The 16,587-nt window shown below is 38.1% G+C and overlaps 1 protein-coding gene across 1 annotated transcript in view; it reads right to left on the bottom strand.

Moving 5' to 3' along the window:
- Positions 1-2,049: 2,049 nt before the first annotated feature.
- The window catches only part of LOC113442496 (uncharacterized), a 32,018-nt gene continuing 17,480 nt past the window's right edge, over positions 2,050-16,587 (bottom strand). Inside the window, 8 exon segments of the mRNA XM_087915499.1 lie at positions 2,050-2,308; positions 2,311-3,431; positions 3,433-3,733; positions 5,750-5,816; positions 12,183-12,271; positions 12,274-12,714; positions 14,339-14,681; positions 14,683-14,917. Coding sequence (XP_087771625.1) covers positions 2,229-2,308; positions 2,311-3,431; positions 3,433-3,733; positions 5,750-5,816; positions 12,183-12,271; positions 12,274-12,714; positions 14,339-14,681; positions 14,683-14,910 — 2,670 coding nt within the window. The 5' untranslated portion in view covers positions 14,911-14,917 and the 3' untranslated portion in view covers positions 2,050-2,228.

Raw genomic sequence — 16,587 nt, 5'->3', positions numbered from 1 at the left:
TGCTTCATTATTCAATTATTTCTTCAAAGTGCTAACTCCAACAGGGGAGTATTTCCTCCCAACAGCAGTGTAAAAAGCTTTAAACAACCCTTCCCCTTCAAGAAAATACCAGCAAAGAAAAAATAACTCCTTTGGAGACAGTTAAGTCTAGGCATATTGCCAAGAATGCAAGAACAGTGGAAAAAAACAAAAGGAGATTTCTTCCAACAACCGGTTCTCCGAACTGCTTAGAAAGTTAACAACCGGTTCTAGTGAATAGGTGAGAACCTGTAGAATCCCATCCCTGGTACATCCACCTAGCTTCATTTTATATATATATAAATTTAACTGCATACACATGCATATACACATGAAATATAAATGCCCACTCATTCACAGGAAGAAAATCCTACTAGATATATTAGAACATTTCCGGGCATCGCATGCAGTGCTTCCCAGTTGGTTTTGGCTATTGCTCTAGGATGGCAGAATGGCATCCTTGGCCTGCAGGGTGATAGCAGGCTATAGTCTTGGAAAGACAAGCTGACTTCAACATTGAATACTTTCATAGGATTAAGGGTTTGGATGCAGAAATTCACAGCATGAAAGATATTCTGCAGGATGGTTTGTGTCTTGCATGAGGTATACTTGATAGTTATTGTAAAGGTGGGGAATAAATGGGCCAGGGGTTTCATGAGGGCTAGTTCTTCCTCTGGACTTGGTAGGATGGTTTTGATCCCATGTATTTCAAATCTTATACTGAAGAAATATGGCGCAGAGTCTTAGGAAAAGAAAATATTATCACAGCATAGATTTGCGGGTTTGGATTAATGCTAAGGGCAAGTTTATGGGCCTTGATGCAGGTTGTTCTGAACATTACTACAAAAATCAGGTGTTTTAAGCTTCTTGAGTTGGATGATCACCCTGTTATTGTGGAAGTGTGCATTTCAGGCACAATTGATGATTTCTCACCATTTCTCCTGCACTTCATAACAAGAGTGTATAATAGCTGACCGGGCATTTGAAGACAAGAGGACATTAGCTATACAACTTTCTTCTTTCTAGAACAGGGGTTTCCAACCTTGGCAACTTTACGACTTGCAAAACTGGCTGAGAAATTCTGGGAGTTGAAGTTGGAGACCCCTGTTCTAGAACATGGTTGGTTTGGTTAAAAATGTGCTTATGGGTCATTGATTTGTGCATCTCACTATTGCCAGAAGATGCTCTTAGGTTACTTGCTAAGGCTTGGAATGCTGTTGCATCAAAGGCTGATGGAGATGATTAGATGTGTTGCGTGCGAAATCCCTGGATTTTGGGCACTAATCATGTCAGGAGTCAATTGCTATGCACTTCTGGGAATACATGAGAGGTATCTGTTGCTCTCCATCTTGGGTATACTGTACACTGGTATACTGTATATAACCTATGTGCCATGGATTTGCTTCAACTCAGTTATGTATTTTTTGCCATCCTCTTGCTTCCGCTCCTTGTGTTATGCCATCAATGAGGTTTGTGCAGTAGGGAAAGCTTGTCTCCTTCACTATTGCTTTCTTTATGTATTTAATTCCCTTAAAGGGACAGTGAATGTACTGTTTTGCAGAGTGATAGCTAGGTGGTAGATAGGATGTGTTTTTCAGTGTTCCTTCAGCTTGAGATCATGTCAGCAGAGGCAGAGGAAAATGATACCAGGCAGTGATGGGCAAAGCATATAGTTAAATTGCTAAAAGAATGGCCTGCAGGCAGTGTGAAAATTGGGTGGATCTGTTCGTGAAGCATTGAACATTTCTGCTTTTTTTCTCTCTTTTTCTCCCTTAATGTGGCCAATAAGAAAGGAGTTAATGATGGCATATAGTCTTTCCAATATTTTCCCAGCCAAGAGCTCATGGGACGGTCAGAACATACAACAGAAACTTAGTAGGGATGGTAATGTTGGTTGACTGACAATTCTAATTTTCTATTAATCAATCACTCATTCAATTACTATTATGAAATGTTGACTGATTAATTTATTTCATGCAACAAAACTTAAGGATATACATTACATGCAACTCAGAAAAGGGAATTGTGGCTTATTGCAGCTTTCTCAGTCCCTTCATAAACACTAGATTGGAAATTTCGAGTCCCATAGTTGGAAGATTATGGGAGCTGTAGTCCAACACACCTGAAAGGCACCAAATGGGTTTTATCCAATAGATGCAATCCATTTACTTCAATCTCTAAAGTTTCTTTTAAAAGTCCTCCTAGCAAAACTATGAAGATATCCATAAGATAGATAAGTTTGTTCCATATTCATGAGCAATGTGGTTAATTCTGCCTTGTACACAGTCTATGACACAGATACCATGGTTCCGTTGTGAACCTTGAAAGAGGAACGAAGGCTAACACTGGTCCAGATGCTACCTTCAGGAACTTGGCCTCCAATTTGTTGAGCAATTATGTTAAGAGGTGCATTATCACTGATATACTGATTTAAAGTTACCCAGAGCATATTACATGAATTAATTAATTTTACAGTGAACACAATACTAGCAATTCCTCTTTCTGTAAATATAAAATATTTTGGGGAAAATTGTCCAGTAGATATTAAATAGATCTGTTTCTCATAGGTTGAGACATCTGCAAAATCCAAAACTTTGTTTCTGACAGCTCCTGTAGGCAATCTTATCACAGAGACTCTGGCTGACAATGCAGTGGAAATAGCAGATGGAAGCCAGTTGAGACTGAGCGTACTAATTCCAGTGCTGTCTCCAAAATAACGAACGCTGCATTGTGCAGGAGAAAGGATCTCAAAGTTCATGAGATCCCCAGCACTGACTTTGGTGGCTCCAGAAACAGAGATTGAAGTATCTCTGTAATTGACACCAGATTTATAAACGGTCATCAGTTCTGCATTAGTTCCATTTTTGTTCAGATAAACCACCATATTGAATCCGTCATGGATGCAGGTATGACCCATAGAATACAGAGTTTGTTGTAAAACAAATTTCACAACCCCCATTTCAGTAAACTTGATGGCTCTACCATCATGTGATAAGGTTACCATATAAGCGTCAGAAAGAGAAACAAATTTAAAGGTTGGTTGATAATTTGTCTGATAGTGAACTGCAGTTATTATCTGTGCAGTCATGGCTACTGTTCCTGTATCATGAGATACCCAAAACAAGCTGAGAGGGGTTTGAAGATTATATATGTCTAAATCTTTACTTTGATTGCAGAATTGATTAGGGCTCTTCAAAAATACCGAAAGAGTTTGGCTTGGTTCTATTTCTGCAGCACTACTCACACTGGCACCCTGAAAAAGTTTTCCTTCTGGTTGTTCGATACAAACTCCACTTAGTCCATAGCCTTCTTCACCGCCCTTGAATTTTAAGGAAAGGTGGAGGAAATTTCTGCAGTTATGTTTCACTGCAAAATTGAAATCAGCCCACATTAAGCCATGGCCTTTGAACATCCTCTTCAAGATTTCCCATATCGCATCCATGTTTTTCCTTTAACTTCAGTTTAAACCCAGGATAGATCTTAGATAAGCCAGACAAGGGTAAAGCTGTATCTGCAGCCCATGTTTCAGACAGAATGGTGTCAACAGCTGTTGAACAAACTGTATCGCTCACAAGTGAACAAGGTAAAACTACTGCGCCATCATCACACACGAGACAGGCCTGGCACTCCTGCTGCTCTTTATTAAAGAAATATTCCTCTCCACACAGTCCCAGAGCAGCCTCTTTTTCTGCCATTCCAAGACAGCGGAATCCTCCTATCCACAAGAAGAAAAGATAATTCAGTCAGAAGCCTGATTTTATTTACCTGCAACAATTAAACCCTATTTACTGAATGTTTGATGAAATTTACACTAATACAATCAGACCCAAGTCAATTGATTCAATTCAAGAAGAGGCCCAATATCTTATTACAGCCTTGTAGGTTTTCTCAAATTTTAACCCCATTTTAATGATTGGTGAGCAATTTTTCTCCATTATGAATTGGGACATCTAAGAAAACTAGCCTTAACTCAGGCAGCTGAAACAAAACAAAATTTTCTCTGCAAATCTGTGGGGAAAAGCAAAACTCAGCACACATTCATGATACGGTCCCACTGAAAATGCACCATCATATCACTCTTGCATTGAGCCTTGCCTCCCAAAAGTGTAGACTCCTAATTATGAATTTTAGCTAATAACTTGAATGAATCATAGGAAACATTTGTATTTTGTGTGTGAATGGCAAGTGTTCTTTAGCCAAACAATTCCATTTTATTTGCTTTAGATCAGAGGTGTTCCATTTCAATCAATTCAGACATAAACTTTCAAAATGTTAGGAATAATAGCCAAAGTTCCTCTGAAATTGCCAACTGTAATTATTAATACAACAAATGGGGAAAACGTTTCCAGGGGACTGAAAATTCCAGTCCTACCTTAGGCATGAAAAACTGCTGGGTGATTTTGGGCCAGTCATCTCTCTTAACCCAACTCACCTCACATGATTGTTTTTGTGAGGAAAATGGGAAGAAGGAATATTATGTATGTTGTCAGTTCTGAATTACTTATAAAAATAATAATGCCAGGGTAAAAATGCAAAAAGAAAATAAACAAGTGGGGAAAATATTAAATGCAAAAAAGCCCCAATAACAATTAGAATAATTGTATTTCACGATTTCGATTTCAATCAAATACAGAATCTTATCCTGGTCCTACATCTTTTGAGAACTGGAAAATTCCTCCAATTCAGTGGTCCAAGGACATGAAACCTTTTGGAAGCACAATTCTAAAAAGAGGGAAATGATTGTGAATGATCTGTCAGCATTCAGAAATCTTGCCTTCTATAAGTTCAAGAAGAACAAATTAGTGAAACTTGCCTAAAATGCAGAAATACATGTCATCTACCTCCAACCCAAAATAAATTAATTTGTGTTTCTAATCCAACATTACACTAAATGCTCCAGGATATAGAATTGAGAAGTTAGAAACAACCCACAAAATAGATAATCTAGTCTAACCTTTAGACATTTGCAGGAAATCCAACTACAGGTAGTTGATTTACAGTCATAATTGAACCCAAAATTTATGATGTTAAGCAAGAAAGTTGTTAAATTAATTTTGCTCCATTTTACGACCTTTCTTGTCACGGTTAAGTGAATTTGGCTTCCCTGTCAACTTTTGTTTATCAGATAATTCACAAAAGATTATCACCTGCCCTCGGGACACTGCAACCGTCATATTTATGAGTCAGTTGTCAAGTGTCTGAATTTTGACCATGTGACCATGAGGAAGCTGCAATGGTTGTAAGAAAAACAGTTATAAGACACAATCAGTTTTTTTAGTGCCATTGTAACTTCAAACAGTCGCTAAGTTAACTGTTGTAATTTGAGGACTACTTGAAAATTATCCTTTAGACTAAGGTAACTATCCACTCTCATTGTAAAAATCTCAAAAGATGGAAAACCCACAATCTCCAAAGAATAAGATTATAATGAATCTATATTACATGCATGTTATTTAACAATATCCATTAAAACTAGAATTTGGCAATACTTTGTGCCCGTAAACAAATCATTTTCCTATCATACTTAATCTTTTTTCACACAGCTGACTCTGATTAAGAACCAAGACTAAGATGGACGTTAGTGCCACTGAAATCGCTAATACAAATCACTCCTGTCCATCTGGAGTTCCACTGATTCCAATCAAACTAGAAGAAAACTAAAACTCTGACTTTTTAACTGTATACTGTAAAAGAAGACTATGAAACAAATAATGTTTTTGTCACTCATTACCGGGTGTGTTCAGGCATTTCATCCTTTCTCCACAGATACTTGGTGATTCGAAGCATTCATCTCTATCCTGCGAGGAATAGATTCAAATTCATATTCAAATCAGTGTTTAAGAAACACCTCTATACTTGCACCTCTTACCTCTACACTGAGAAACTTCCAAAATGCTACCCTTGAAGTCCAACCTACTGAAAGCATCAGATTGGAAAGGCCTCTAAACATTATACATGTACAATTACAGATATCAAATAAAAAACAATCAGCGCTACTGTTTTCTGATAATTTGAACAAAAGATGCAAATGATCTAATGTCTTTCCAATAATTCTATAATTACACTGCACCTCTGAGACTCAAAACCTATTTTGTCTAGTCTCTTTTGTTCCATAAATTTAAAACCAATTCCTATTCCTTTCGATTTTCTTCCTTATAATACCTTTGAGACGTTAACATTCTCTTGATCTATTCAAATTATTTCTTTTTGCCTTCACTACTTTGCCTCTTTTTAACAAATAGCAATTGTGTACCTGTTTTGTTTTTTTCCAAAGAATTTAAATAAAAATAAAATAAATGGGTACGAATAAATAGGAACAGTAAGACAAGGACGGTAGGCATGCTGGTGCGCTTATGCATGTCCCCTTACAGACCTCTTAGGAATGGTGGGAGGTCCATAGTAGACAGTTTAAGGTAAAAGTTTTGGGGGTTTGAGGATAATATAATACAATAATAGTATTAGTAAATATGATCCCAGATATCATGGATCATCTCACCAGTATGAAAATATCATAATGCCACATCACCCACATTGGATCGTACAATGATCCAATGATACCACTTTGGATTTGCAAGATAAATCTTAAAATAACATACAAATAAGTAGTCCCTTCTGAGGCTTTAGCCTCAGAAAAGAGGGAATTCAGACAGCAAGTAAAACATTTTCTTCAATCCATGCTCCTTTTGAGAGTTTTGCTTTATTTGTAGAAAAACTCAAGAAGAAAAACTTAGCTAAAATATTTATGACTGCTTCTATTCCTTGCTTTCTTTCAGCTTTAAGTAAACCCAGCAGTGTTTTGGAAGCTTGCCTGACAAGATTTATGGTATTCTCAGCCACCTCTATGCCTGGCCATGCTGCTGGAGTACTTGTAGGACAACAATATCTAGGAGACCCTTTCCATGCAGGCCCATGCAGGCGTGGTTAATTGCATGAAAAAAATAGCCACCCATTTCATGGAACGATTCCAAATCTATTATGAAAGTAATTACCTCCAGACCTACTTCTTCATACCACCTGTTGTTAGTTGCGAAGTCGTGTCCAACCCATCGCAGTCCCATGAACAACATTCCTCCAGGCCTACCATCTTCTGGAGTCCATTTAAGCTCATGCCTACTGCTTTAGTGACTCCATCCAGCCACCTCATTCTCTGTCATCCCCTTCTTCTATTGTCCTCAATCTTTCCCAGCATTAGGCTCTTCTCCAGCGAGTCCTTCCTTCTCATTAGGTGGCCAAAGTATTTGAGTCTCATCTTCAGGATCTGGCTTTCTAAAGAGCAGTCAGTCCTCTAGGACTGACTGGTTTGATCGCCTTGCAGTTCCCATCTGCGGTGATCTTGGAACCCAGGAAAATAAAATCTGTCACTACCTCCATTTTTCCCCCATCTATTTGCCAGGAATTGGGAGGGCTGGATGCCATGATCTTAGTTTTCTTAATGTTGAATTTCAAGCCAACTTTTGCACTACTACCTACAAAAACCTATATTATACACCACCTACAAAAATCTATATCATACCACCCAAAAAGATCAGCCAGAGCTTTCATAACTTGGGATATTGAATTATCTCTTTCAACTGTTTCCTTATCACATATAAATATTCTTGAAGGCATCTGCGGGGAGTAAGAAGGGAGGGAATGATATGTGGCATAAGTTATACTACTTACTTCCCTGTATCAGACCTCATTACATAACCGCATCACTTACAAGGCATCATAATACATGTTGGCATTTCAATGTCACTGCAGTTTGTTACAGATTCACCTGCTTAAATTCACTGTTGCTCAAACATATCCAAGGCCTGGAGCTATTAGCAAATCTGACAAATCTGTTTCCTGATCAAGAGTTTCCCATCCTGGAGTTTTCCATCCTGAAACATCTGGAGGATACATTCCTAATATATTAGGAGCACCACTGTATTCTGATTTTATTTATTTATTTATGTTTGTTTGTTTATTTGCTAAGCAAGCAAGGAAGCAGCTGGCATTTTCCGCCCTAAAATTATGCATCCACCCACCTATGAATGAACTGGATGTTGTTTTAGAAGAAAAATCTCCCAAAATACATACATATACAGGTATTCCTTGATTTACAATCATTCATTGGATGTTATAACAGCATTGAAAAAGTGACTTACAATCATTCCTGACACTTATGACTACTGCATCAACCCAGGATCATGCAACCAGCATGTATTTATGATAGTTGCAGCAATCCAAGTCATTTAATCAACATTTTAAACCTTCCCAGCTGGCTTCTACCAAACTAAGTCAATGGGGAAAGCCAAATTAGCTGCATGACATGATTCGCTGAACAACTGCAATTATTTGATTAATAGCTGTGGCGTAAAAGGTTATAAAATTGGGCATGACTCTATTAACCACCATCTTCCTTAGCAATGGAAATTGTGGACCCAACTATGGTTGCAAATTTAGGACTACCAGTATATGGTGAACAATATCATGTATAATAGGTCACTGAGTGAGCTTCTGATTAAGAAATATGCAACACTGACTTTTAGACTCCAGTTTGTATAACCCTTGAAATTAGGCATTGTATCTGCAACTGATGGAACTTGGTTCAAAACATTTGGGAAACTAAATTTTATTACTTTTTTAAAAAAAATTATACTTATTTTTATCAAAATACCAATTAAAGGAACTCAAACTACAAATGTTTGAAAATAAAATAAAACAGTAGCTATTCATGGTGCAAATGTATGCTTTTAATTATATGGTGTCAAAGAAGTGTTGAATTATTCATCCTTACTTACTGGAAGACCACATTCTCAAACAGAAAATAGTGTATCAGCCTTGAACTAGAAAAAGTCCTAGAACTTCAGCTCTAAGGCTGTGGCAGAAAATATGCAATAGATTACCACACAGTAAATTCAGGCAATGTATTAATTGCTATTATTATTGTTATTACATATTCTTTATTACTTCAGATCACATGACTGTCCACTTAGCTTATGAATTAGGGGAGATAATAATCCATAGTAATTAAAAATATCCAGAAATAATAATTTTAAAAAAATTATAAACAACACATCATGGCTATAGTGACTCACAGACATACAGATAATTCTCTGTACACTTAACAACCATTCAAAATTATGATGGATGTCCCTAGAATGTCTTAAGGCCCGTTTAAAAGTTATAACAGCCACACAATCACATTTTAGATGCTTGTCAGCTAGCTCACATTCATTGCCATTTGCAGTGTCCTACAGTTCCATAATAATTTGCAACATTCTTTGCCAGTTTCCAGTATTTATTTCTGGTTTCTGGCCAAAAAAGTAAAATACTAGAGAAAATTGATTTACTTAATGACCTCAGTGTCTGCTTAATAACCACCATAAACAAATTAGTCCAGGCACACTCAATTTATGACAACTTACAAGCATCAATCTGGGCTCAGTTACTATGATAAATTGAGAAATACCAGTACAATTATTTATTCAAACTACTTAGGAAGTACGTCATCAACTTACAGTTTCGGAAACATGCTGTTCCACAGGACAGTACCACACTAGATAAGACATGCTTCCTGATTCCCATCAGGTGACATTGCTTATGGAAGAGCTTCAGAATATGCCCATCCTGTCAGATTTCATATGAGGGGCAGAAATACATGGAGACAGACCATCATGCAAGCAACCTGTCTGTCTGTCAAGAAGAGGTTTAAAGCAATAACCAGCAACTTGAATTATACCTGAAAACCCACTGGGAGCTGCACACCTTACAAAGTATGTGCAATACAATGTATTGCTGTTATTGAAACGCAGATGTAGCTTCCAAATAATTGTCAAAGGCAATCTCATGTAGGATGGGATTATGCACAAATGACCCTAATTATGATGTCTCAGTCAAGAAATATCTACAATTAGTATTCAAGATCTTCTAATCATAGCTGCCATCAGCTCTCCAGGACCTCCAGGTTGTGTAGTAACTGTGTCGCAGAAGCACTAATCTATTTTCAACAAAGATGGTGAATCTCCAGGTCCATGTTGTTCAAAATTCATATCCACCTTATTCTGCTAAGACTGAGCCCAATTCAGTGCCTTTCATCTAGATTCTAGCATCTTGAGAGAACCTATTAAACAATTAAACAAACAGTAAAGACAGCAACGACGACACTATTAAAGGCAACCTCTTTAACTCATTCTTTGGCTCAGGATTTGTAAACAGCAATGGATCATGCCCAGTATTTCCTAGCCAAACTATAGACAATTACAATGATCTAATACATATCGATTTTACAGAAGACAATGTTGAAAAAGCACTACGCAATCTAAAAGCATCTCTATCTATTGGACTGGATGGAATATGTGCCTACTTTTTAAAAAAAGCTACCCACTGCCATAGCCGAACCTCTAAGCATAATCTTTGAAAAATCTTTCAGGACCAGCTCCTTGCCAAAACTATGCTCACAAGCCACAGTCATCCCCATCTTCAAAAAGGGAGACCCCAGTCTAGTTGAAAATTACAGACCAATCTCCTTATGCTGCATCACCTGTAAAGTTATGGAATCAATTATTAATCAATCCATCATCCTCCACTTAGAAACAAAAAATCTACTCTCTAATAAACAATTTGCTTTCAGGAAAAAACTATTCTACAATCTGCAACTCTTACACTGCAAAAACATATGGACTACACAATCAGGACTACATATGGACTACACAATCAGGGCAAAGCAGTAGACGCAATCTACATAGACTTCTGTAAAGCCTTTGATTCAGTGGTCCACGACAAACTACTCCTAAGATTAAAATCTTTTAGGACCAACTCTTTTCATACTCTACATAAATGACCTCTGTGATCATATCAAGAGCAACTACATTCTTTTTGCTGATGATGTAAAGCTATTCAACACCACAGAAAATACTGCTACCCTTCAAAAAGACCTTGACTATGTATCAGAATGGTCAAACAAATGGCAACTTCAAATCTTAACAAATAAATGCTCTGTCCTACATATTGGCAAAAAACAAATTAGAAAATAAAATACAGGCTGAATAGTCAAGACTCCAAAACTCTGTCCAGGATCTTGGAGTACTCATCTCAAATGATCTAAGAGCTAGAGCCCACTGTAACTACATAGCCAATAAGGCATTAAGAGTTGTTAACCTAAACTTACATAGCTTTTTCTCTGGTAATATTATAGTAATAACTAGAGCATACAAAACATTTGCTAGACCAATACTCGAATAAGCTCATCAGTCTGGAACCCATATTACGTATCTGATATTAACACAGTTGAGAAAGTCCAGAAGTATTTCACAAGAAGAGTTCTCCACTCCTCTACTCGTTGCAGAATACCTTATGCCACCAGACTCGAAATTCTAGACCTAGAAAACCTAGAACTAAGCCGCCTTCGGTCCAATCTAAGTATAGTATATAATATATACATAGTATATATACATTGCAATGTCCTAGCTGTCAATGAATATTTCAGCTTCAACCATAACAACACAAAAGCAAATAATAGATACAAACTCAAGGTTAACCGCACCAAACTTGATTGCAGGAAATACGACTTCAGCAACAGAGTGGTCAATGTCTGGAATACTCTACCTGACTCTGTGGCTTCTTCCCAAACCCAAAAACTTTAACCTTAGACTGTCTACTATTGACCTCACCCCTTTCCTAAGAGGTCTCTAGGGGGGCGTGCATAAGCGCACCAACATGCCTACCGTCCCTGTCCTATTGTTTCTTTTATTTTTCTTATATGTATCCATGTATTCATAACTATGTTTTTACTTATACCTATTATTTTGTAAGCAATTGACAAAATAAATAAATAAATAAAATAAAATAAAATAAATAAATTTCTTCTTTAGCTCCCCAACCCATTCTGTTCTCCTGAGTCCACATGTAAGGCAATACCGGATGCTTGGATTTTTATCACTTTTTAGAATCCCACAGTGACCCCATAACTAACATTATCTTGACTAACAACAACTACCTACCAATGCTGTAAATATTGCCAATGTCACCTGCTCGGAGAGCAATTGCTTTTGAAAGTTGTGGAAACAGTAAGTAACCTATGTCGCAAAGATCACGGTATACCTATCTATATACTTGTGTGAAATTCATATAGGCCAAACTTGACCATTAATCCTGAAAATGCTACTGTTTAAATTTAGACTATAATAATAGCTCACCTGGCATATTCGATCTGCATTTTCAGAACATTCCAATAGCTGAAAAAAGCCAGCAGGACACAAGGTACATTTTTCACATTGTGAGGGTGAAAATTGCAAAATTCATCACTTTCACGAAAGCTACATTCCATTAAAGTTTCTCCAATATCAATCATTTTTGCATCCACATTTAGTTTATGCCCAGAATAGGACTTCTGGAGATGATTTCTGACTTCCTTCTGCAGGCTTTGAAGATTAGCCTCAAAGTAATGCTGGATGTTCTCTTGCAAACCCTTAAATGACATTTGCTTCACTGTGTCAAAAAGTATGCCATACTGAACTTTGATAAGATCCATTTGTTTGTACATTTTTCTTTGTTGCATAATAATTTCTTGCTGCTGGGTAATCAATGCATTCTGCTGCTCTGTGAGTTTTTGCTGTAAATCCACAATGACTGCCTGCTCACTTTTTAGTATTTCAACAAACTTTTCTTGGCCTTTGGTAAGCTGTAGTTGGAGTACAAGCGCATCCTCAGATGGAACTTCATTATCTCCTAACATACAAACAATCTGGTATTAAAACATGCACTGCTTCTCTCATTTACCACAATGCCTTCCGTCTTTTTATAAAGGATCACAGTTTCATCCCTAAATTCCCATAGTATGCTGGTGTAGCAAATTCAGATATTGGCACACTGTAATATTGCTGCTGTACTAGATTAAAATTCCAGCATGTGGGAGCCCAGTAAGTCTACATAATGTTTGCCAAGAGTCTCTTCAAATTCAGAGGTGGCTCTGTCCAGCCTCACCAACCTTTTTTGACTGGCCTATTTTCAAGGAACTATCTCTACTGTATCATTGCAATTACAAATAATCCTTGATTTACAACCATTTGCAGTTGTAAACAGTCCAAAGTTACAATGGCATTGCCTACCTAACTGTTGCAGCATCCCCATGATTACATGATTAAAATTTGGGCAGTTGGCAACTAACATCTATTTATGAATGTTAACGCATTCCAGAATTACAGTATCCTAGAGTTACATGATTGCTATTTGTGACTTTTTCAGCCAGTTTCCAATAAGCGGGGGAAGTTGGATTCCCTTAACTGCGCTGTAATTTGCTTAATAACTGTGGCAAAAAAGGACATACAATTGGGAATGACTCAACAACCACCTTGCTTAGTAATAGACATTCCGGTGCCAGTTCTGATTGTAAGTCAAGGGTTATGTGATTAAAGGACAGTCTTAGCAGTTCAAACTGGTATGATTTAGATTAAAGGTGGCCACATGGATGCTAACTCTAAACTATGGTTGCTGGATTTCAGGTGCAAGAATTGGGATGACCAAAACATGGCACCAGAATTTTATTTCTTTGCTATTATCTATCATGATCATTCATGTTTTTGTAGCAGATTTATAACTTCGAGCCTATCTAAAGCCATCAAGATTATAGAGTTTTTACTCACTTAGGCTAACATTAACAGGGAGAGGAAAACTGGGATGAGCATGTTGCTGCAAAGAAAAGCTACGACATTGGCTTGAGGCTCGTGAGGTCTATTAAACTTACAGAATATAACATGAAAACAAAAAAGAAACAAAAAAGAACAGATTTTTCTGTTTACCCTCCCTGTTACTCATATTATTATTTTGGAAGAAATTGGTCCATCATTCAATTGGCCTAAGAAATGCTAATTCTCATCTTCAATTTTTTGGACACAGAAAAAATTGTCTATATTTTACTTTGAAATATGTTTTTGTAGCAGAAGGAGTGGCAGAACCTGGGGGTAGAGATAAAACAGGAATCCGCCTCAAATCTCTTTGTAATCACAAAAGGACTTAGTCCAAACCCCTCTTGAATTCTGTTGATCTTTATCCAGCATCAAAGTAGTGCTAATTGCTAGTTGACTAGATTACTGTTCATGAGCATGAACAGTAGTATTTCAGTTTAATTGGAGCTTCATGTGGTGATCCTAGTCTTTCATGCCTGACATTTTTTAAAATGTAAAAATGCTGGAACTAAATGTTTCTTATGGACACAGTATATCTGGATGTTTTTCACTTAACATGTTGCCTTGTGACCAGAACTGATACTTAAAGGTATTCATTGTACAATGATGTGCTGCGGCTAATCGGTCCTAGCTTGCTAAAAGAATCAATACTAGTTGCCAACACTTACCTGGTTTAACATCACAGGTGAGCTGAATGCCCAGAGCAGCAGCACCAAATTCTGAAGCTGTGTAGGCAAGCTCTTCCCCAATGAATTGTGCTGCCTTCTCGGTTACTCTGATCGGGTTAGGCTCAAAGCAGCCTTCCCCTTGATTTGGGGGACATGGGAAGATTTGGCTTGCAGGTCTAGGCTTCTGGCGAATGTGCAAGGGTAGCCGACACTCAACGCCTCTGCAGTCCAGCATGGTGCTATTGAAAGTTCTTCTGGTACAGTCCCTTCCTCCATAGCATATTGCCTCTGTACGGCCACAGCTAAGAGCTCCAGGATGCTGCCTATAGAGGACTGCTGTGGTTGCTGCTTGCTGGATGGCTGAACAAAAGTATGAGATGAGCGATTTGACCTGCTGAAGCAGTGACACCATGACACTGCTGTCTGCTGGACTGTAATCTGCCATTGGTATTTCTGCCACATGGGGGAATTCTGCAGTTTTTTGCATAGGCACATCCTCCTTCTCCAGCTAGGAGCCACAGGCAGATTCCAAGCCAACAGCAGTAACTCCAATATGGCTGCTTCACCCACATCTCAGACCTACAAAAAGGAAGATCTTGGTAATTAGTTGGGGGGATGGGGAAACTCTCACTGTTCAAATGGTTGCTCTTTACCTCTGCCTTAGCAGGCAGTGTTATGGAATTAGTACACTGAAAGAAAACAGTCGATTATTTTTCCTAGTAAATGAAGGAATAAAATATGCATGATAATTATGTTTGCTGGGGAATCAAATATTATTAAACGTCTGACCACTGAGAAAGAGTGCTTCCTATTGAGCGGCGGAAATAACATGTATAGTATTAAATGAAGCCAAAGAAAACAAGAAAGCATCAAAGGGCATGCATGCTATTACTGCTAATGAATATAAGATAGAAATGTATGGATGAATATAGGCTGATATAGAGTTGGCCACAACTGCCTGTAGCTGTCACAGATAACTATGCTGCGAAGGGTTGATGGGTAAAGTGGAAGTTACAGAGGGTTGCAGATCATGGACACAAACACTTCCAGAACCACAACTGCAGATTGTGCAGAGGTGTGCACCAGTGGTGGGATTCAAAACGTTTTACCACCAGTTCGGTGGGTGTGGTTTGGTGGGCGCGCTTTGGGTGCATGCACACGCTTTGCATGCGTGCACATGCCAAATGTGCACTTTGTGTAGGTGCACGCGTTTCAAATCACCTCCTGCAAGCCTGCACTCTCCTTGTCACTTCAGCAGCTGCCGTGCAACACTCTGCTGTGCCACAGAAAGCAGCTACTCTTCAAAAACAGAGGATAAAGGGGAATATGGGAGCCCAGGCGGGCGGAGAGAACCGGTTCTGCTGCTCATCACCGTTACCGGCTCAGCAAAACTGGGCCGAACCAATAGAATACCACCACTGGTGTGCACCCCATGTGCTGATTGTTTCTAACTTCTTGCTGGATGGTGGGACAAGGGAAGGCACATTCAAAGAGAAACATAAATATTCACTGCCATATCAAAAGGACACCCATACAATCATCCCTGAATGACAGCCTCATATGTTCCACATAGTCCAGTGCAGCAGAAATCTACTCTATTCTTTCAGCCAAACAAGCTTTCAAAAATAAAGGATCTTTACATTCTGGATCCAGAAGTTTAAATCCTTCGCAGTAAGATCAATGAACTTGGTACCCTCTAAATGTTTGTGGAAATAGTTCCAGATCCTTTTTACTGGCCTTGCTACCCAGGTCTAATAGGAGCTGAAATCCAAATATCCGAGAGACAGCAGGTTGCACATTTTGCTTGATTTTGTTAGCCCAGGTTATGATTTTAAGATACATACAAGTAAAAGAAAGTTAACTCTACAAATGGATAGCTTGATCCTACTGCTCTGAGCAATTTCTTGCTTTTTGTTACAGCGTCACTCAAACAGCAATTCCTAAAACTCAGTGCTCAATCTAAGGTGAGATAGAATGCAATAAGTTGGAAAAATAATGAAATGTCACTGAGATTTTAGATTTGGATTAGATATACCAATAGTCCTTGACTTACAACCATTTTTAGTGACCATTCAGTTACAACAGCGTTGAAAAAAACTGATTTACAATCAGTCCTCGCACTTATGGCCATCAGCATTCCCACAGTCACAAGATAAAAACTCAGACACCTAGCGTGTATTTACAACCATTGCAGCACGCTGGGGTCATCGCATGATTCACTGAAGAACTGCAGTGATTGGCTTAACAAA

The sequence above is a fragment of the Pseudonaja textilis genome, chromosome Z (genome assembly GCF_049901715.1).
Source record: "Pseudonaja textilis isolate UNSWEBS1 chromosome Z, rPseTex1.2, whole genome shotgun sequence".
In the NCBI taxonomy this organism is placed as follows: Eukaryota; Metazoa; Chordata; class Lepidosauria; order Squamata; family Elapidae; genus Pseudonaja; species Pseudonaja textilis.
This window is presented reverse-complemented; position numbering and strand designations above follow the sequence as displayed.